Consider the following 22,445-nt stretch of genomic DNA (forward strand, 5'->3'; position numbering starts at 1 on the left):
AATACTATTCCAAAATTACATCTTTTGCAAATTCACTGAACTCAAAGGAAGAAAAAATAAGAAATTAAGTCTGTTAAAGTGTGTGTAGGCAGGTGGCCAGCTCACCTGCCTACACAGAGAAGTCAAATCCAGAATTACACTTCAGCTTGATCAACTCAAAATCTGTTAATGTTACACATTTCTAAAGGTTGGAGATTGCTTCAATTCTGTTTGGGAATACAACTGCTGTGAAACAATCACATATTAAGAATTTATTTTGCAGGTTCATTGCTTTTCAATCATAATTGGAGCTATTTGTTTTTAATCTCCTTCCTCTCCAACTCCAACTCAGCATTATTTGATACATTTGAATGATAAATATATGATCTGGGGTAGTAAGAGAGGTGAAACAAAGGGGAGATGGGCTCCATGTGCCAGGGTGACCTAGCTTAGTAGAACACACTGCTCCGAAAAACAACGCCCTTGTCAGTCAGATCATTGCTGCAATGCCAGCATAAACAGACAAGGGTGCAACACTGTTTAAGCTGTTTCGAATATGCCAATTACGAAAGGAGAGTGGAAAACCTATTTTGCTTATTGATGTATGTAAATGTCTACAGTGGTCCAATTTAAACTTGAAAGATTTTACAAATTTATGTGGAGCTTTGGTGGAGATTAATCATGAGATGACTGTGCTACATATCTGTTCAGAGGTGCAGCCCTGCATCAAAGGTACTGAGTAAGCAGTACAATTTCCCTTTCAGGAGGTAAACGATCTTATTTCCTGGAAAAAGGTTCCTGTGGAAGATATGAAAATCCATGTATCATTTGTTGTGTGTATCATTTGCTCTGTGGTTATTCTGTTTCAGAATCAAAGCAGAAAAAAAAAAACGTATTTACAAATGTAAAAACAATTAGGAACACGAGTTAAGAAAAAAAAAGGATTTACTGGTATCAATCTACTTGTTTATTTGTTTGGAATCCATAAAACAAAACCAGAAGATAAGGAAAAAAAAACAATCCAAAAAAACCCAACAACAATGGTATGTTTACTCGTGTAACGGAGTAAAAGAACGTGGGTCTTGACAGTCATATGACCATACACATGGCAAACTTTTGTCAAAAAAAAACCTTTCTTACCAATTTCTTACCAACATAAACTGTAGAGATGGAAGTAGTGCTGTGATGATTTGGTGCATGGATGCCTGTGAGGGCAGACAGAAGGGCATTTTGATCCCACCAACACTCACAGGCAATCTATATATAGGGTTGTTAATATCCTAACAGAACACTATTTATATGAAAATGACATTTTGCCAGGTGACTAAATTAATTAAAAATTGGTTCTTAATTTAACAGCTAAAAAAAGATTCGATAAAAAATAAAACTGGGTCAAGTTTCTGGAAAGTTTCTATATCAGGATGCACGGAAAACATCTACCACAGTTTCCATGGGGCAGATGTTCAGGTAACAAATATGACTAGAATATTTATAGTGCATTGATATTGTAGATTGACAAAGTCTATTTCATATTAGAATAAAAACACTTTACCCCTAACGTAAACTTTGATCTTTGCAGAGGCTGCACATGCTGAAATGGTTAGCTTGCAGTCTATAACTGTTTTTGTTGTTTTTTTTCTCCATTTTGTGCTCAAATCACAAAACCAACTCAACTAATCTAACATTCATAAAACGCTGTAGATCATTGACAATTTAGCGCCACCACCAGTTTCTTCCAATGATGATGCCAAAGCAAAAGAGAGAATGTAACATCATCCAGGTTTAAACAGAGTTAAAACTGCATAGAAAAAAAAAGTGAAATGTGAAATTCATACTGGATGTTTACACTTATTAAATCTACATAATACTGCGTTATTGTTGGTTACAAAGGCATCATTTTTATAGTTCCAGAGTAGAACTCAAAAGGAAAATCCTATTTCCTGGCCTATTTTGAGTAAAGGTCCCTGCATCCGCACCAAAATAGAATGCGCTCTTCCACTGACCATGCTCTACTTCTCCACCGCATTTCATGAAATCAAACATGGTGGATTCTGCCTCTAATGTTAATAATATATCAAGTTTAATATTAATGAGTTGTAAAATGTCACATAAATCAACATAAAACATATTTTGAGACAACATTTATATATACTTCAGTATGTCAACATAAATCACTGGGTTTGCTGAAGAAATGTATAGTTCTGAGACAGCTAATATTATCAACATAAGGTACACATTGGTGGTTTTCAGTAATAATTGATTAGATTCTACATGTCTAGAGATAGTTCAGACACGGATTCAGCACTTTCCAACTCTGATCTATGGTCATAGATAGGACAAATAAAAATTGTTGCCATGTGGGAATCTTGAAACTACTACCGGTACTTTTATTTGGCATTTATTTGGCGCTCCACTATTTTCACATTTTTTGCATGAGCTGTTTTAGACAAATGATGCTAGAGTATCTTATACTTGTACTGACACAAGCCCACCACGTCACCACAACATGGTGTTCCAAAGACAACTGAAAATGTGACAATCTACTATCAGGTTAGTGTTTCCCAGGGAGTAAAGGAGTGCAAAATCACTTTGAAACATAAACTGACATGGACTTAATATACACACATATACTTAACCTTTAACATGCACTGTGCACTTGCACATAGTCACTCCCTTCACTCTTTCTATCTTTCTGCATACCCCAAGAACACCCTAGGGTCCTCTGAGGTTATCTGACGGCTAAGACCTGCTCCCCTCGTTCTTTAAACTAAATATAGACTTCTGAGCCATATGTGAGAATGATTTTGTTCACTTAATATCAGTCATCAGCACTTTCAGCTGGCCAGCAGGGACTTCTCCACCCGCCTTAATGCCCCCCCTCCCCTTTCGGTATTCATACTCCAAACCTCAACCTCCTCCTCCCGTCTTGACACCAACAGTCCTGCCGCCCACACCCCCAACCCTCTCCAAGATCTGCTTTCTGAGTGCTGCTGGGTGGGTTTTGCACTTTCCAGGACCCGAGTCCATCCATACGTAGGGTCAGAGGCACATAGGGATTTGTAAACTTGTGATCGAGATCAAGATCTTCTTCACCATTTGATATTTATAGTTCTACTTCACCTCCCAGGATCACAACAGATACCCGGTGAGTGGCTCCAAACCCATTGGTGTGCCTTGTTTGTCTCATAGCATAACAAGCATAACAGCTTGAGCTTTTGGATGTAGCAAAAATGAAAGCATTGTGTTGAAGACATGTAAAACGCTCCCAGTCTTTACATACTGTGGAGCGTGCAGCTAATATTGAAAAAACATCATAAAATTTGATATTTAATTTCAAAGATTCTTAATAAGGAATAAAGAATAATGCAGGAAAAATCGCCCTGGATACTTTTATGTTTTTGTTTGCATGGCTTTAAAATGAAAAAAGGTTGGGTGAATGTGCTGACTGTTGATCTTGTTGAGCATTGCAGAGATTTTATTTAGTGTCACCAGACCCTGAGAGGGGGGTGGTGAACCTGAACGCAGAGCTCTCTAAAGTTAAAGGGAATTATTTAAGAGAACAGAGATTTTGTCAGAGTGCTCCTTCTTGAATTCCATTTAAGTTCTTCCACCTGTTTTGTCATAAAGTTAAATATGCACCTATATTCCCTAGAAGAGTGTATTGTCTTCTTAAGACTTGTTTCAAACACATTTGATCGTTGAATGACGCCATTACTTGTCACTAAGATGTCTTGGCTGGAAATGGCTTTTAAAAATAGCACTACCGGGTTGAGTTACAGCCACTAGATGTGATGTTTTGCCACTTGACAGGGCCTTTATGAAACTGTTGGAATAAATGTACCGATATTATGTTTCAGAGGGTAAAAAGATGGTGCTACATAAACATGTCATATAATTTAAGAATGAATTCCATATTTCAGTCATACAAGGATAAGACCATGGACTGTAAAAAAAGATTTTTAGATATTAATAATATGTTTAAGCACTGAAGGATATCTTGACATATGAGGCCAAGAAAGTATTCCATCCACTTTGCACACTTCGAAGCTGCAGTTTGGGGAATATGATCTTATGATATGAATACTGCTAATGTCATCTAATGATCCTGAAGGCCCATTTTTATGGGAATTGTTGACCACTTTCGGCGGGAACTACAGCATGCTTCTATTTATGTTGAGTCAGTGTGTGTACAGATCTTGTGTCCCTAAACAAAACTGAAACACACACTTAGCTATACATTTCCTTTGGGGCAGTTATCTGTTCCACGGGAGAATGCGGTGAATGTCAGGCCACTGACATCCCCCTTGATGATGAAAAATGAAGCAAGACTGTGATGTCAGCCTCTCTGTTGGTCCAGGGGTGGGTGAAGTGTCTAGGTATCGATAGTAGTAAATTAAAACAGAAACACTCCTTCAGTTTATTTGAACATAAGGAGTCATATTTCTATTAAACTGATTCATTTGAAAATTTACATTTAGAGTAAAAAAAAAATATTCGTGTAACTTCAGATTTCAATATTCTTTATGAATGCCTGTTATTTCTCTTTTAGGAGTTCTCCTTCATATGAAACATTCTGAAATTTTAAACTGTATATCTTTCATTTCTATCTAATAAAAGCTCTGAGATTGCCTAAATGTGAAATCTCTTCACTAGTTGAGTTAGTTCAGGAGGTATTTGTAAAATAACGTTCACAGTAAGGGATATTGTCCTGCAATCTGGTAAAAAGAAAAGTCTTATTTATTTATTCTATTTTTTTGCTGACTCTAGCCATGCCTGCTGGAACACCTGCCCCCGTACACAAGCGGAAAAAGTCTTCCAGAATCATAACTGACCTTTCACACATCTCTCAGAATGGTAAGGCTGACATGATGATGAAATGTCATAAACATGAAATTACAATAATTCAATACACTTTTAAATAATTGCCATGATAGAGGATAGGCACTGCAAATAACTTACTAATCTTAGACGATAAGCAGTAATATAATCTATAATTTTATAAAGAAATAAGCACAACAAATGAATAAAACAACAGTCAACAGTCCAACAAACACAACAAAACAATATGTCTAGGTTGGGTTTTAGATTGTAGCATTTATTTATTTTTTTCAGTCTTCTTAACTATTTTTCTTATTTTAACTCATACTGAAGTCAACAGCTTAATTTCTTTCCCCTGTTTTCCCCATTCTTCAGTCTAAACCATCAACAATTTCCCATCGTTTTCTTCCTGCCTTCTCTAGAGTATGAGTCGGAGCCAGAAGCATCTGAGTTTGACCTGGGAACAAAGATCCGGGTTCCCAGAGAGATCATGCTGGAGGAACTTTCTCTGATGAACAACAGAGGCTCTAAGATGTTCAGAATGAGGCAGCAGAGAGTCGAGAGGTTCATCTATGAAAACAACCCAGATATCTTCAGCAGTGAGTCCATGGTGAGTCTAGTTTGCAGTTGGGCTACATCTTTTTACCTACACACTGAAAATGTAGTAGTATTGCCAGAAATGTGAAGTTATGTGGACAGATGATGTAGAACTGTCAAATCATATCAGCATGAGTAATATTTCATTGTCTGAATGCAAATGAAGACCACTTAAACTCAAAATGGCTAGTAATACTTGTCAGATGCAAAATCATATTTATCTGCTTCAATAAAAATCAGTGTGATTATAGAATTATCATACTTGTTTCAGGACCACCTCCACCACCTTGTTCCCTCTCTGGGAGGTCATGTGGGAGGTCAGATAATAAATGTCGGTGGGCATCATGTTAGCAAAGAGCATGGACATCCGTATTTAGGAGTGATACCTGTAGGAGGGCCTCCTGTGCCTCCACCAAAACCTGGAAGCAAAGGTGCAGGAGCAGGAGGAGCAGGAGGTGCAGGAGGTCATGGTCATGGTCATGGTCATGGTCACGGCGACAAAGATGGAATAGGAGGAGGATCAAGTGAGTTGTCTCACAAAGGTAGGTACTATATTGTGGCACAGAAGTTGTTGGCACACCAATTTATCATAATAAATGTACAGTGAAATGCAATCTCCATTATATTAGCATTTTAGGATAACCATAGGCATATATTTTTATTGTTTCAGCAGCTAATGTGTTGTCTGTAATGTTTTTTAATTATATGTTAGTTTTGATATGTTTTCATATCATTGCAGCCTTTTTCATCCAGATTATACATGCCTTCCAAATTTTTTTGGAAAAGATGTTGTGAATTGTTCACAAAAAAGTACGGTAATTTCTTATGTTCTAGCTGAAGATGTTTTCTCTACAGGAAGTGGACACGCTGGAGGCAGCAAGCATATTATGGCTAAGACATATGTATCACCATGGGAAAAGGCCATGAAGGGTGATGAGATGCTGTTAGCTACTCTAAGATCTGAAATGCCTGGTCCTATTGATAAAAGGGATCTGCTCAAGTACAAATCTTTCAACAGGTAGTTCCCTTGTAGTCAAATTCTTTGGTTCTTTGTGACCAACAGAGGCATTCATCAGCCTTGTGTCTTGCTTTGCTTTGCTAGGAGTGCCATGCCTTTTGGGGGCTATGAGAAGGCCAACCAGCTCCTTAAATTCCAGCTGCCAGAAGCTCAGGTGACCAAAGAGGAGCCTGAACCGGCAGTGGTGTACAACCAGGATATTGGCTGCCGGCCTTCCTTCAACCGTACTCCTATTGGCTGGGTGGGCAGCAGTGAGCCCAGCAGTTTTCATATGGAGGCAGATGCTGTGCCATTTGATGGAGAGACCGATGAGCTTTGAAAACATATACATACTGTGATTACACCCACTGTGCACATACATACATGCGAGCATGACTGTATGAACTTACACTTAAGCATGAACACACAAAACTTAAGCATGAACACACACATGACAAATGAGTGAATTTCAATTTCTCACTGATAATTGAAAGTGTACATGACTTGTGGCTAAGCTCTGATGTTGCCATTTTTTAAGTTGTAAAGCAAAGAGCTAGGCTTCAGATGTTATGGTGAGATTAAAAGTCAAACCTTTTGTCAAATTTTCAATGCTTTAATTAGTTAGAAAGCTTGTTCTCAAAAAAACATGCAATTTTCAGAAACAAGGAAATAATTAATCATGTGGTAAGGATAGACGCTTGTGAAATTTTACATTTGAACATAATGCATGTTATAAATGTAAACTTGTTACCATTTTTGTTATTTCATTGCCCTTTTATTGCTGTTAAGATTGTTGGATAATTTGTAAATCCACAATGCTATCCTACTCAGCATGCAAGCTGTTGCTAATCCCTATTGAATCAAGTGTTTTGCCAACAGTAAACTGTAACACTCTTCTGGTTAAGTGAATAAAACATTAAGAACAAAAATAATATGCTGTAATCCTTCATCCTACAGATAACAAGTATACACAGTATGAAAAAAGCTTTTTCCTTTAGTTTCATGTGGATATGTATTTTTTCATTTGAACTATGTAAATAGTTTTATGAACAAAAGTTTGAATTAACTGCTAAAAAATATAAATACTAACAACTGGCACCATATATACATTTGCAAATTGTAAGTGTGATAAATTATACAAGAAAGGCTAAAAAAAACCAATAATAATAATATTAATCAAATGAAGATCATGTGAATGATTAAATAGTGTTGTTTTAGTCCCTCCTGCCCGGTAGGGGGCAGTGCAGATCTAGAGAGGTTCATGACAGGGCGGGTGGAAAAGGAAAAGGAGGAAGATAATCACACGTTTGAAAGATACCGGGATGGAATTGGGGCAATTTTGCACAGTGCAGTCAGTAGTTTGCAGCTACGCCATGGACAGCAGCCCAGCACCACCAGGTAACTTTATAACTTTATAACTCGCCCAAAGGATTTGTTAGTTTAGCGAGCGACTAAAGGCTGATTTATGGTTCCACGTTACACCAACGCAGAGCCTACGGCGTAGAGTGTTGCCTAGCAACAGCCCACAGTTTGATAGTTAATTCAGATCAATTACACTTTATTAGTCGCAGGTGGGGGTCACTTTAAAGTCACTTTTGTAAGGTCTTCAGTGTGCTCACATTGGTTGTAGGATGTTGGTAAATTGATCCTTTGTGATGTTGAAAATAAGGGTGAAATACTCCTATGAACAAATTTCACCTAGCTGAATACATTTCAAATTAGGGTTGAATATTCCTATCAAGCAAACCTAAAGCGTCTCTGCCCTTCAAAGTTGGTGTTTAGATTTACTTAAAAGATGAGCCAGTTTTTGTTTGTTTTGTTTATTTAGCAACACTAATGGCTACTTTCTATATAATTCCTACATCCTTCATTCTCTCTTTCTAAACACCAGAAATATATATTTCATTTGATTTATAAAATGTGCATTTAACTGGCATGTTTAGTTTTGATATGATTCCTTCCAGCAGAAAACTTTCTAGTTTATTTTTAGCCAAATTTTTAAAAGAAGATCACTCGAGAATGCAGTAAATATTCAAAATGAGGTTACCTTAGTTGTCATACAGTGTGTGCTCCTCTCATTTTTAGTACCAACAGTAGTTCTGTGTGTGTGCTTGTGTCTGTCTGACTTATTCTACTTTAGGTGCATTATAGCACAGTGATTTTCCCTGATGACATCTAAATCCAAGCTCCAACGGTCACCCCTACCATGGACGGAGATCTGCTTGTATTGGGTGCTGTCCTTTGGCTCTCATCTATACTCTTTTTACCACCTGCACAAATTCTCCAAAGGTAATGAAGACTGATATGAGTACATTGGTTTCACGAAGTGGTTTGAAAATAAAAAAGGTAGTGAATAGGGACCATCTTCTTTCTTTTATCTTTTTTTTCAGACCATGAAACAGGATTAGAAAGAGAATTCCAGTTGGAAAAGGGCCTTCTAAAAGGTTTTAAAAGGGTAAGTTCAATGATGAAATTTGTGAATTAGAACTAAAGGCCCGTTTACACGTAGCCGGGTATTTACAAAAAGGCTTATGTCACTGACAGTTTGCTTTCAAAGTGTACAATACAGTCTTACTTTAAATATCTTTGCGTTACATAAACTAAAAGCTTTTTTTTTAAAACTGTCAGTAAGTTTCAGGTGTTTTTTTTTCAAGGCTCAATGAGAAGTTATGTGTTATACTTTTCAGGACCCATTAGACTTTGAGTGGAATTTCTGGATTGAATGGGCCAGAAAATCTCTATTGTGGACTCTCATTGGTCATGGTGCAATATCAAGATTCTTGAACATCTTTTATCCCAAGGTATGGTTAAATTGAATGTATACTCTCTTTATATAAATATTATGTGGAAGATGTTATATTTGGCACATTTCTCATGATCGTCCAACAGCTTACGGTACCAGCAATCACAGTCTACGGCTTCTTAGCAGCCAGCTATGTGCTGGGGATCAGAGGTGTGAGTGTTTTGCTGCTGCATCTGGCGGTGTCCTTCTCAGTGGCCCAGCTACGTAAACCAGCTCTGTCATGGACTTGTAACCTGCTACTGCTCTCCACACTCCACATTCAGCCACTTCAAGACATCCAGGTGGGTTGTTTCACCTCCACTACATTTTACTTGTTCCAAATGCTTAAACCTTTACAAATCTCAGAGCCAATTTAAGTAGAATGAGGCCTGAAATTCTCAAATATTTACAATAACAAAGCATATTCATTTTCCATGCAAAACCTATATTTGTGCAGGGCAAAAACAAGGATGATTTTAATTATCTATGCCTTCAACACTTCTGGCTGTTGTTCAACCTTTCAGAAGTGTCAATTACTGTTATATTTTCAAAAAATACGAGAGGATATGAGATACTAAGAGGTGTAGATCCATTTGCCACTCTATTTATAGAACTAGTTGAGGATTAAAGAAAAAGAAAAACCTGGTGTCCTTATGCACTGTAGCCCAGTAATTTACACATGCTAAAAATACTAGCATCAAATGTTTGCTGTTACAATAAAAACTCAATTGCATTCATTCACCTTCAGCTGCACTTCTGATGTATTCAGAAGCATTGTGGGAGTGAAGTAATTAACCTTTAGTTGCAGTGTTTTGATAGTTGACTTTAGTAATGTGAACTAAATCTAAATATATCTCTTCCTCTCCTTTACACCCCACATACATTTTAAGAGGAATTTCCAATGCTACAGAGCTGTCATGTTTATTTTTCACCAGTTTTCTATACAATACATACGTAAAAGTTTCTCTTTTAAAAAGTACATAGAGTATACATTTGATGTCACTGTCAAACTGTAAAGTTCTAATTTCTAAAGTTTCCTTTGGCAGAGCACATTAAGTTGACATTTTTGCTTCAATGATGTTACAAAGATTCTCCATGATTGTTATAGAAATCATTGTCTTCTCTATTGTATTGCACAGAAGGGCTGGTATAACACAGAGGAGGAATACTATCTCCTGCTCTTCAGTGTTGCCGTCTGTGGCCTGCGCTTCATCAGTTTCAACTTGGAATGCTGCTGGAGCCCTTCAGACCACAGTGGACTCGCACAGCTATTTTGGTTGTTTTCATACACCTTCTATCATCCCTTTTTCTACAATGGACCCATTATCACTTACAAAGCATACACTGAGCAGGTAAAAGTCTGAAATTGCCTTCTCTGTTATTGGCTTGAGATAGCCAATAAGAAGCTGTGTCCAAAATCCCCCCCTACTCACTACATAGGGTGTTTGCCAGTTTGTTGTGCTGTCTGATTAGGTGGCGAGAATGGTCAAACCCCAAAAGTGCCCTGAATGTATTAAACAATGAATCATGAAAAGTAGTGTCCAACCAAACATTAGCCACCCATTATACTTTAGTTTATGCAACAACACAGAGACAATGAACAGCACTATCAAAAATAAAGTTTATCCTGCTGTTGAGCTCAAAAGACTCTCTGAGTGTGGAGTAGTGCACTATATAGTGAGTGCATGATTTTGGACATAGTTAAAGTCTTTAGAGACATGTAAACACAGTGGCACGGGTGTATTTAAAATATAATTGGCATCGGCTTGGATTTTGCTGAGTTTTAGAGCAAAAAGGGACCCCATCCAGTTTACTGGGGTCTTACACATGACATACATGTGAAGTCCTCTTCGGTCATTCACTTTGGCTCAAATCGTGATGGATGGGTGCGCTTTCACACTAATGTGTGCTCGGAGTCTTGAATCTTTTTGGAAATTGTTCTGAGCTCTTTGGTTACCATTCATGTATGTCATCTTTTCAACTTGTCATCAATTTTCATCTTGTGTCTACATCCAATGATGTTGACTACAATCTCATCGACCTTACACTTCTGAATTTAATTTGCAGCTGTAGTCACAGGAAGCTGCTTGAAGGTGGTCTTCTAGCCTTTACCTTTAACGTGCTTGTCAATAATTTTCATTCTGATCTCGTCAGCAGTGACGATTTTTAAACCTTTAAATAGTCCGTTTAACGGCAAGATTGAAGATGCCTGTGATGTTAATTAAAAGACACACCTAAGTTTAACATGGTAAATCATTTTACACCTTCTCTGGGGGACCAACTAATTTGTCATGGCCAGTTTCAGTTTTTATGATTTTGTTGAACCACACTTCAATTTTCAATAGTTGATTTTTAAGTAAATTAGTCGTGAGGCTTCTTCTTTTCTATTTTTTGGTATATAACGAGACATTCATAGTAACATGCTCCCTTGTTCCACTTGTAGATGCGGAGGTCTGCTGAAGAGGGCAACAAGGATGAATCTGCTTCTAGTTACCTGCTGCTCAGATCAGCACGGATCATGCTGTGGTGGTGCATGGCAGAGTACATGATCCACGTCATGTACATGCACTCCATCCAATCTAATGAGACTTACATAGAAATGCTTCCTCCCTGGGCTTTGGGTAAGTCTTTACATTGTAGGAATTTTTAGATTCCTATAGAATAATAAATTCCCTGTGATTTCAGACACATGCTGAACATATTTTTAAGATCTTACCCATTTTTATTTTCCACGTCTTCAATGATGTACACATGATTTTACCCAGATGTTTGGTGTTATTGGATTTGTGGCCTACATCTAAGCCTTTTTTATGTCTCTGTGGGGTGCATGTGAATTTGAATTATTCCGCAGGAAGTGTCATAGATATTCAGCATGCTTTGTCACAAATTGGTAACTTTAAAATGTACCTGTGGAATTTAACTTGGTCATCTCTCAGCCGTCCTTTACATGCCTTTCTTGTCATATCGAGAAAAAAAAGATCTTCAGATCATTTTAATGATGGTAATGAACCAAAAAACAAACTATTAATCTTTCTCAGATCTGTTTTTTAGCTATACAAATACAAGTTTTATTGCGGCATACTGTATTTTGATATATATCACTTTTTTTTTTTTTTTTTTTTTTTACAGTTTTAAAAGCTCCTTTTTCCTTTGTCACAGGTGGTCTGGCCCTGGCCTTGGTCCAGTTCTTTTATGTTAAGTATTTGGTTTTGTTTGGACTTCCATCCATGCTTGCCACTTTGGATGGACTGGTTCCCCCTAATCTTCCTCGTTGTGTCAGCATCATGTATAGTTTCACAGGGATGTGGAGGTAAGGCCACTTACAGTGTGGGAAGAAATACAGATACTACCACTGTCATAAATTCAGTAACATACTGTTCTCACAAGGTCTCACACAAGGTCTCACAGCATTCTTCAACATTTTGTTGTTTGGGAAAACTAGCATCCCTTGTACCCTTGAGGAAAATGTATCTTTAATGTCAAATGCTGAGAGTGCTCACCGTGCCTTTGCAATCAGATCCAGACTGAGCACAGAAAATTGTCTCATCTTTTGTCATTACTGGTAATAGAACAATAGGTCACCTCAACATCAGGAGCTCCATTTCTACAGTTTCACTGTAAAGTGGTCCGCTCACTGTGACCGATTCACTATTCAAAGGCAAAATCTCATCTATTGCTCCCCCCCTGAAGTGAAAACAGTCGGAGCAGCTTTCTTTAGAGTACAAAGCCCATTATCAAATGAAACGAAACGCGATTAGATGTTTTAATTGTTGTATGCCTTTTGATTTAAATTGTCAGTTTTGAAAGGAACATATTTTACAGAATTCGGTCTTGCTTCTTCTGTGATGATTAAGAATTACATTTTGCACATGCACACCTTATACCAAGTTGCTTTGATCACATTCACTTTCACAAAAAGTATATTTTATAAAAAGAAATGTTTAATGCTAGATGCAGTACTCAAACTTGTTTAATAATATTTTTTTCTGTTTCTGAAAGACAAAAAAACTGAACGAGATGTCTGAAAATATTATGCCTCATTTATGCTGAAGGGGTCACAATTGCTCAAGTTAATGGACAATGACAATGCAGTGTGTGTTACAGGGATAAAACAGTATTCTGTTTATAAAAAGGCCAAATAAGAAAAAAAAAAAAAGATTCTGAACAAAACATCACAGTACGTTAGCATGTGACGATATATTGTAATTCGTATTTATTTTTTAACAATTCAGGAGAAAGCTTAGATATTAATGGACAAAATGTCAAAATTTACAGTTCAAGTAATAAAACTTCATATTAAAGTTTACCATGTTTAGTGATTTAGTGTTACTGTTAAAGAGCTTTCAACTCTTCATATTGACAGGTGTTACTATAATTCTGTTTATTTATGAGTGAGAACTTGCCAAACAATAATTGCAGCTCTCTTATATAATAAACTACAGTTTAACAGTATCACAATCTCCGACATGATAACTGTAATCAAAATTGAATTAATGAGTGATTAAAAACAATTTAGAAACTTAATGAAAGCCTCATTGCATTACTGTTTTAACTAGGTTTACTTATAGCTGCCAGCTCAGTGTGCCAAGAGTAAATATTGTAATATACACTTACTTTGTTAGGTAGACCTGGTATACCTAATAAAGTGGTGTACATACATACAGTACATGCATACACATTTGGAGCTCATTTAGTTGAGATGTGATGCGGCGTGGTTTGGGATGATAAAATGGACTGTGTGTGTGCTGTAGATTGACCGATGTGCTGACACTGGTGGACTCAAACCCAGCCCTCGTGTGCTGAGCTGGTCACTGCTGACAACATTGGTGGAATGCATAAAGCTGTCTACTGGCATCATTGACAAACAGTTTGAGTTGAAGGATGCTGCCAAATGTAGTTGTTGTAATGGCGAAAAAGCAGCGCACAAACATGCATGATTCAGCACAGGTTTGAGTTTATTTGAAACCCAGTGGCCAGGTGTTTCCTACCCTGTCATATATCATTATGTAAATATGTGACTCGAATATCATTTTCCTTTCTCTTGCAGACACTTTGATGAGGGACTGTATCGATGGCTCATCAGGTAAGAGGCTCTTCATGAGCAAGTGGACTAATTCACATGTTAATATATACCAAAAATGTGAAATGTTATCTTAATCAAATATCAGTCCTCAAATCAGACCATTTGCATCTGTTCTTACTGATTTATGGATGTGACGGACTTCCATACTTCATTTGTTGTTTATTGCACACTTAACGAGATCTTTCCTTTGGGACACAGCTGAATAACCATTAAAAGAAAAAGAATATGCCGCTCTCTTGCTGCCTGGCCAGATGTTTCACAATGGACAAGGATGCTGCATTTGCACAGAGGCTTTCTCATGTTTATGAGGTTGCATGTTGTTGGTGAATAATTCTTCCGTTGCATTACTGCTCCTGCGGCATGGAGAAATGCCTCCTTGTTTAATATGTGCATATGAAATGGAATGATTATCTGTTTTCACACTTGTACTTTGGACAACACACATTATTAGTCTGCTCGGTTTTAATGATGCACGCTCGGCTGAGTGCAGCCTATTGGGAGTTTATGGTCTCCTCGGTAGATGCACGTCGCTACAGTAAAGTAACACTACAGCTGCACGCTTGTCTAAGAAAACGCCACCACATTCTAAAAATAGAAAAAAGCTTCTTTTAGTTATTTTCAAATTAGAAATTGTGATAGCAGTTTATTTTTCTCTTCCCTTTAGGTGTTTGACAGATACAGGGAGATGGTGTTTACATACAATCTGCTTTTCAGATCTAGTAACACAAGACTGCATATCAGACTATAGCAGCAGCAATTAATTTGCTAAAGATCCCTCAATTTACAATTCAAATAGTTTCCATTTGAATCTGTATCCACTGGAATAAGTCTCCCCGTGCTTAATGGCATCATTTGCAATTATCTCTGTGCAGATGCAAGATGATACCCATGACACAATGCCCCGACAGTTCCTTCTTGCTAAAGTGCTTTTAAAGATCTTTTAATACAGTTCTGAAATCCAGCTGAAATTGTCTGAAGTGTGCTGGATGAGTGCGTAGGCATTAAATGATGTGCTGTATATGACTCACTGACACCCCGTCTCCCTGGGCAGTTAAGTGGCTCATTATTTGCCATTCCATTATGCGTTCCCTGCCCGTACAACGCTGTGTTTCAGGTTCTCCGTTTCACCCACATTCCGTCAACGGCCCGCAAAAGAGCTCTTGTTGGTGGATAGAGTTATTGCAGCAGCAGAAGTGAAGCAAAGTTTGATCTCATATCCTGACAAATATTATCTGTAAAAATGTATGTGGGAGCGACTGGGTGGAGAGTCAGCATTTAACTCTGACCTGTAAGCGAAACACATCGAGTGCAATGCGCTTCATAAGATCACAGGAATCAACAATAATGTTAGTTCCCATCCTTCTACTACTGTCTAAAGCCCATCAGCATGTTGTTTGCACTCTGTTACATAACACAGGGATTATACAGGTATACACATACAACTTATATTTTATTTAACATCTGTTTACCGTTCATTTATGCCTTAAGAGATGAAATTGATTAGCAGCTGATCAGCATGCTTGGGTGTTAAGTTTTCTCTCCATCTGTTTGTGTATCTACTTTTCTGCTGCACTATGGCTGAGCCGGCCACTCTATTGGAAGCTCAGAGAGTGCTGGCTCATCTATCTGAACATTGATTAGCCACAGGGGTGCTGAGGTAATTAGTTCCCAGCTCAGCAGCACTAAACACAATGAGATGTTTTAGTGTGTTGAATTGATGTATCATGTTGTGGCTCTGTCACTACCTCAGGAACAGACAGGCTTCTTACAGTATATGACGTCATTCGTTCGTGATTGATCTTGCATTATTCACTTCAAGAGGGCTTTCTTGTGAGTCTACACTATTTTTATACGTACATTGCAAACTCATGCATGAGTTATGCGCTAGCTTTTTCATTTTTAATAAATGATCTCATAATAAATATTGCTATTTCAAGTGTGGATCCTGTTAATTGCCCAAAATGAAGTCGGAAGGGCCCCCCCCAAAAAAGAAAAATCAAGGAGACAGAGCCATCTGAAGGGTTGGGGAGAAATTAAATAGGAATGAAATACTTGGTGTGAATCATAGAAATCATTTTGGAATACTTTACCCTGTGCAGCGTTGTTATCAACTCGCAAGGGCTGATTTCCCTTTTGAGTGGCTCTATTTTTTGCAGTGTACGTCAGAGCTCCGGCTGCTGTACTTGATGAAAAGAAATCAGTGAACATAACATGATCATTTTTGTGTCTGATGGTTTGATGTTTTTGGGAGATTTTTTTTTTTTTTTTGCAATTCATCAGTACATTGCGTTGCTATTTTTAGCCATTTTTTGTTTTACATCTACATTCAATTATATGAATACAAGAAAAAAACATTCTCTCAAAATCTGTCTCTTTGGACAGGTTTTGGTCTTCTTTAAGCAGCTGTGGACTTTTCTTTTTCATGTTTCAGATACATCTATGTGCCACTGGGAGGTTCACGTCATGGTCTTTTTTGCAAAGTGGTATCCACTGGCCTTGCATTTGGATTCGTCTGCCTCTGGCACGGTGGCCACGATTACCTACAGTACTGGGCCCTCATGAATTGGGCTGGAGTTCTGGTGGAAAATGGACTAAAGTCTTTGTTTGATTCGTCCCGTGTTCACACCCTCATTGTAAGTTTGAAATCCACTTGTTTAACTCCAACAGTGAACTCACATTAGGCAGTGTTTCAACATGTGAGGACATCATTAAATCTTTCCTGTAGCCACATACAAAGCCCTGTATTCTGATTTAATAAGAGATAATGACTTGAGCATTTACGCAAAGTTCAGAATGAAGACAAACCAATTGAGTTCTGTCATGTCTAATTGCAATCTACATTAACGTGAGATGTTTGCAATACATTAGCAGTGGAAACATTTGGGGAACTTCTTTGGCTCCTTGCCCTGGGAGATGGTTCCCTCTTGAAATAGCACTGAAGTCTGATGGCACACTGTGTAATCTTCCTAGGTTATGGCAATGTGGTTCATTAGTTTCAAGTGCCTATGCGTTTTCAGATTCACAACCGGAATGTCTTGTGGTTGTACTTATTTCCTTCCTGATTTCCCAGGAGCAGAATTTCTCCATGGCGATGCAACGACGCTGCATTGCCCTTCTCTCTGCTTTCTCCACTGCAATGCTCATCCTGTCTAATCTGGTGTTCCTTGGGGGGATACATGTTGGCAGAATCTTCTGGAAGCGTGTCTTTGTTCAAGGTAAATTGCTCTCCATGGCCATCACCCTTTAGGAATTGTTTCTGTTCTGTTCTGTCTTTTTTTTTTTTTTTTTTTTCCCTCCCCCGCTGGATTGTTTCAACTGGTTTTTGTAAATTTTCCAGTGTAGATTAACATTTTACCTGAGTCTGTATGATTATGTTTATATCAAAATCTATAAAGAAACCAGCCCTTGTCTACATAATAATTAAACCATATTTAAGACATAGTAAATTATTTAAAATCCTGCTGTTTAGTGAGTTTAAAATTCAGCAGGAAGCAATTTTGTGCATCTGCACGAAGGAATGGAGACCTACATCTGTGAGCTGGTTGTGCCAGTCCCTGTTTTGCTCTTTTGTGTCTTTATTTGGCTGATTCAATACCTAAAGCGAGATGGCAGGCCGTACTGAAGCCTGCCCACTTCTGATAAGCTGTCTGAGCTTCATTCGAGTCCCTGCAGAATCAACAGTGAGAATTGAACCTTGGTACATCATATACTGTACAATATGTATTAATGCTTAATTTAAATTCATAGTTTATTCATTCATAAACAGCAAATAGCTTTTGCAGGCCCCGAGAGGTGGCAGAACTCTCAACACATTACAAACATCTCATAAAGTTGGTGCAGTTCTTTCATGCTAACAGTTGCCTATACATCCTCTTTTTGGAAGATTTTGTTTCACAAGCAACTAAATGCTGCAAAAGTGTAAATCAGTTGATTAATAATTGTTTCAGCTTCATGCTGTTTGTAGCTAAAAACTTATACTGCTTGCCTTTCAGTGCTTAAAACAATTATCAGCCACGGCAAATAGGGTTGACATGTACATTCAAGTTGTGCATCAATAAATATCAAATTGTTAGTTTTTTTTTTAATCTTATTTGTTTCACGTCTAATTTCATGAAGCTCACTTGTGAAATTTTAAATTTCTGACTAAAACATGGTGTGGCCTTGGTTCAGTGGGTGGAGTAGATGGTCCACCAACTGGAAAATTGTTAGATCCCCTCGTCGTGTCTCTTTACACGTCACGGCCTCCACAATGCTCATCTCGGTATGACTGGAGAATCGAAATGCAACTGTATGTAGAATGCATCTCTAATCTTTCAGATTACTAAGAAACGCTTTGTAAGACACTTTGCAGAACCTAGAAAAGGATAAAAAGGCACCGTCTAAGTGCAGACCATTCATTATTTAAAACCAAGTACAGAGGGAGGCAGGGCTGGCAATGTTTTGAACAAAACTTCTACTCAATGAGAAGATTTGGCTTTCACATTTTGGCTCCAACGCTCACTTGTAAATTCTGGTTTCAAAAAGATCTAGAATGGTGGTGGTCTTAATGTTGAAGGCAAGGTTTTATTATCAGTGGCTTACATAACTACGTAACTATATTAAGTTATTCTCTATAGTTACGGGTCATTCACACTTTCATTTGAACAGGTGATATCGACCTGAAAAGCCACCAGTCCATAAACGAATCAATACCTCCTGAGTCACATATGCCTCAGCAATCCTCTTCACACGCTACAGGTTTGACAACTGGTAGCATCTACTGTTTTACAAATAAAATCAGTTTCGGCCTGGTGCACTGGTGCAATCTCATAAAAATCTGGTTTTAGGTCATAAAGCTGGTTTCAGACCATGTGATTTTCACAGTCAGCGTATCACTAGTCTGTTCAGATTACAGGACTCTGTAATTAAGGGTCTCTCCCTAATCATATTACGTGATTACAGATGGAGGGGCACACAATACAGAATCTGACAGCAACTCCATCACACCTGATGGGTCTCTTAAGCTAGCTATCACGTATGTGGAAAATGAGGCGTATCCACGTACAAAACAGTTTACTTAAAAATTTCAAAGTGAGGAAACAAATGTTGGAAGCTGTTTATGCAATGATTTGTTTGAACACAAAAAAGAGAACATACGTGAAGGGATTGGTTTAGCACATATACATGCAGAGAATGTGTTCAAGGTGACTAATAGAAAATCTTTTTAATGAAAAAGTCGCTGCTTGCTGTATTGTGAAGCAGCACTCTGCATCTCCTGTTCACTTTGCTGATTTCCCCTTTGGCGTCCTCTTTCTCATGGTGACTTCACTTAATGCCGATTAGGGCTTCCCTCAATGGCTCCAGATATTTTCACTTATTATTCACTACTGGCAACAGCTTTGCAAGGCATCGGTGTGCATCTTCGACTTGTTCCCACATGAGGATCTTGTGCTGCTAACCTGCTACTGGTTTGCCACCAATAAATATGCAAGCTCTGCAACTGGCAAATTGGGCCATAAATCCTCCAGTCTGAAAAGAGTCTCCAGCGTGAACACGTAAAATCTGACATGAAAACATTGTGCAAGGCTGTGGCCTCATTCAAAATAATCTCTTAACAAAACAAAAAAAAAAAAGCTTGCCAACTTCAATATGAATTATTCAGAGCAAGAGCTGGAAACTAAACAGAGAAACTCGGTTTACTTTTATGGCGATGCCCTCAGATGATTGAAACACTAAAATTAGAACAGCCTCATCCTGATGGTTACTGAAAATGATTTGGAAGAGATCATTTAAGAAACAACTTTATAATCTTGCTGCTTTCACTGATTGCTTGTGTTTTTGTACATTAAATGAGATGGATCCATTAGAAATGCCTCAGGCCATTTCTTCTACTCTTGTAGATCTGCACTATAAACCACCTTGTGGGGGCAGTTTCATTAACATGAGATCAATACTTTTAAATCAGCACATCTTGGATTTTTAGTAGTGCTGGCATCGCTGTAATTGCTCAGACTTTCACTGGTGAACTTTGCAATTCCTCAATCACACTGCGGTCTTCAGTTGAGCGTGTTTGTTGTCTCCTTGACTCGAGTGCCTGACTCATGTGGGTAAACTTGGTCTGTGTCCCAGCCGAACGCCCCTGCGTTAAGATATTTCTAAACGTATATCACTGAGTGAGGGAGAGCTCTTAAAAAGATTAGACACACAAAAAGCTCAAGATCCATCCTGAAGGAAATATGAGCGTTTGCAAAATTCATGGTAGTCCGTCTAATGTTTGAGGTTATTCTATGTACACTACACATTATAGGCGGTAGATTTCACTCTCTGGGTATTGTATAAATACCTCTAGGAATTTAGGGATATATATATATATTTTATATATATATATATATATATATATATATATATATATATATATATATATATATTCATATTCGCTAAGTAGATACTTAAGTCGTGAGCAAAGTGTCAAAATGGACCAAAAATAACCTTTTCTTTTCCCATCTCCCATCCCATGATGATGTTCAGATACTTAATACAAACAGTACTTAATGGCTTATTTCCATAGATTCGTATGAGAGTAGGAGGGAAGACTTAATCTCCTTTTTTTTTTTTAAATTCCTTTTAGAATGTGTCTCGATGAGGATACATTTAAAAGAAGCTGAAAAAAAGATCTGAAATGCGATATACGTTGCTTTTAACGTATTAAAATCTGATGCAATGCTTGAACGTGCATGCGTACTCATTCACAACACAGATCTTAATGAGTTAACGGTGGCTTTTCACTGTTGGTTTTAGTAACAGTAAAAACGTGGATGACTGAGAATCTTTATAATCACACTGAGGGTGTTAATGAAATGTTAATTTTTGCGAAGAGAAAGCACTGTGGTGTCTTGGCAGAACAGCAGGTTTCATGATGTTTGGAAGACCGTAGGCTAAAAAGCCATTATCAGAAATGCACAACATAATTTGTTCAAATTCTGGTTAAAAATAATGGCATCAGCTGTATTTGTAACATCTTCAAAAAAAAAATAAAGCAACTAACCTCTGCATTCCATAAAAATATTTAACATCAGAATATAGCTTTTCTAGACCTGCACCGATGTAACCTTTGTCTTCTGCAAAGAGGAAACTGACAATTAAGCTTTGCATGAAGTACCCTGTGTGTATGTGAATTAGATTTAGACATGAATAGAAAAAGAATAGACTATTGAAAAGCATTGTGGGTGCAGGTGTGAGTTCCTGAGAAAAATTGGAGGCAGGCCAGTTCTGGGGGAGGCACAGACAGCTGTCCTTACCTGCACGCTCTCAACCCTCGAACAAGTGGCTATAAATATAAAAAGAAAAAAAAAAAACACAACAACACTGTATTTCAAAGATAAATAACCAAAGCATTATTCTTAGTATTAGTAGGTAGCAATCCTTTTTAAAAACTGTCCCTTATTCTTGATGAAAACGGAGTATCCGTTTTTTTCCCCCTCCACTCTAGATCTTTTCTCCTGATACAAAACCAGTAATTTGGTTCTTTTGTTCCATTTCAGGATGGTCTACCATTGCCCCGCCAATGCTTGCTTTTCTCTACTGCTTTGCTCAGGTTGGACTTGAACAAACGCATCGCTCGCCATGAGTCACCTTGACTTTGCATCAAAATGAGACTCTCTACTCCTGAACATCCTGAAGCTGCTGGCTTCAGCACCTCGTCCTCACCAGCCAGAGCTTCTGTGGTGCAGCTGGCTCACAGCCAGTCCAAGTCCATCTGCTTTCAACTACCCACAGGACTGAAACTAAACCTGCCTGAAAACTTGTACTCAAGGATAAGGGTTCCTTTGCTCCTGTGGAAAATGTAATCCCACACAAACTGTATTAAACTCAGTAAAGCTGTGTACATGAGTCTCTAATGGCAGGCTTACGGCATGCTTTCTCAGTGAGCTACAGTACATCTAATCTGTTTTATTCTAATAAATTGCAAAAGAAAATGTGGACCCGGAGTGTGTCTTGGTTATGACTCTGATAAGGTATTGCTCAGTGGTGCAGTAAGGTGGAGAAATTCCATGTTTACTGCCCTCTTTTAGTTTGCTAGCACCGCTATTATGTATTTAGAGGTGGGCCATAGACGAAGAGGAGAGCAACAGAAGCCAGATCCTCGATACAATTTCCCCTACGGATGTAATTTGGATGAAACAGAACCAGAGGAAAATCAGAAGTAGAAT

General features: G+C 38.0%; 2 protein-coding genes across 2 annotated transcripts; both read left to right on the forward strand.

Moving 5' to 3' along the window:
* The first annotated feature begins 2,893 nt into the window (after positions 1 to 2,893).
* Positions 2,894 to 7,323, forward strand: myoz1a (myozenin 1a). The gene is made up of 6 exons (XM_061744830.1): positions 2,894 to 3,124; positions 4,747 to 4,833; positions 5,220 to 5,407; positions 5,666 to 5,936; positions 6,250 to 6,412; positions 6,497 to 7,323. Exons 2-6 carry the CDS (start codon positions 4,749 to 4,751, stop codon positions 6,729 to 6,731), a joined length of 942 nt encoding a protein of 313 aa, XP_061600814.1. The 5' UTR covers positions 2,894 to 3,124; positions 4,747 to 4,748; the 3' UTR covers positions 6,732 to 7,323.
* Positions 7,324 to 7,665: 342 nt separating this feature from the next.
* hhat (hedgehog acyltransferase) lies at positions 7,666 to 22,209 on the forward strand. The gene is made up of 12 exons (XM_061745078.1): positions 7,666 to 7,789; positions 8,532 to 8,680; positions 8,782 to 8,846; positions 9,079 to 9,192; positions 9,281 to 9,475; positions 10,313 to 10,525; positions 11,617 to 11,794; positions 12,333 to 12,483; positions 14,221 to 14,256; positions 16,688 to 16,889; positions 17,327 to 17,471; positions 21,777 to 22,209. The coding sequence occupies exons 2-12, from the start codon at positions 8,560 to 8,562 to the stop codon at positions 21,860 to 21,862; spliced, it is 1,506 nt and encodes a 501-aa protein (XP_061601062.1). The 5' UTR covers positions 7,666 to 7,789; positions 8,532 to 8,559; the 3' UTR covers positions 21,863 to 22,209.
* Positions 22,210 to 22,445: the final 236 nt, after the last annotated feature.

The sequence above is a fragment of the Cololabis saira genome, chromosome 17, assembly GCF_033807715.1.
Source record: "Cololabis saira isolate AMF1-May2022 chromosome 17, fColSai1.1, whole genome shotgun sequence".
NCBI classification, from domain to species: domain Eukaryota; kingdom Metazoa; phylum Chordata; class Actinopteri; order Beloniformes; family Belonidae; genus Cololabis; species Cololabis saira.

Bases quoted from the DNA above. Each gene is read 5' to 3' on its own strand.
- myoz1a (XM_061744830.1), top strand. From the start codon at position 4,749: ATGCCTGCTGGAACACCTGCCCCCGTACACAAGCGGAAAAAGTCTTCC. The intron at 4,834-5,219 runs GTAAGGCTGACA...TGCCTTCTCTAG, and splicing joins TTCACACATCTCTCAGAATG to AGTATGAGTCGGAGCCAGAA. The intron at 6,413-6,496 runs GTAGTTCCCTTG...TTGCTTTGCTAG, and splicing joins AAGTACAAATCTTTCAACAG to GAGTGCCATGCCTTTTGGGG.
- hhat (XM_061745078.1), top strand. From the start codon at position 8,560: ATGACATCTAAATCCAAGCTCCAACGGTCACCCCTACCATGGACGGAG. The intron at 9,193-9,280 runs GTATGGTTAAAT...ATCGTCCAACAG, and splicing joins TGAACATCTTTTATCCCAAG to CTTACGGTACCAGCAATCAC. The intron at 12,484-14,220 runs GTAAGGCCACTT...TTTCTCTTGCAG, and splicing joins AGTTTCACAGGGATGTGGAG to ACACTTTGATGAGGGACTGT.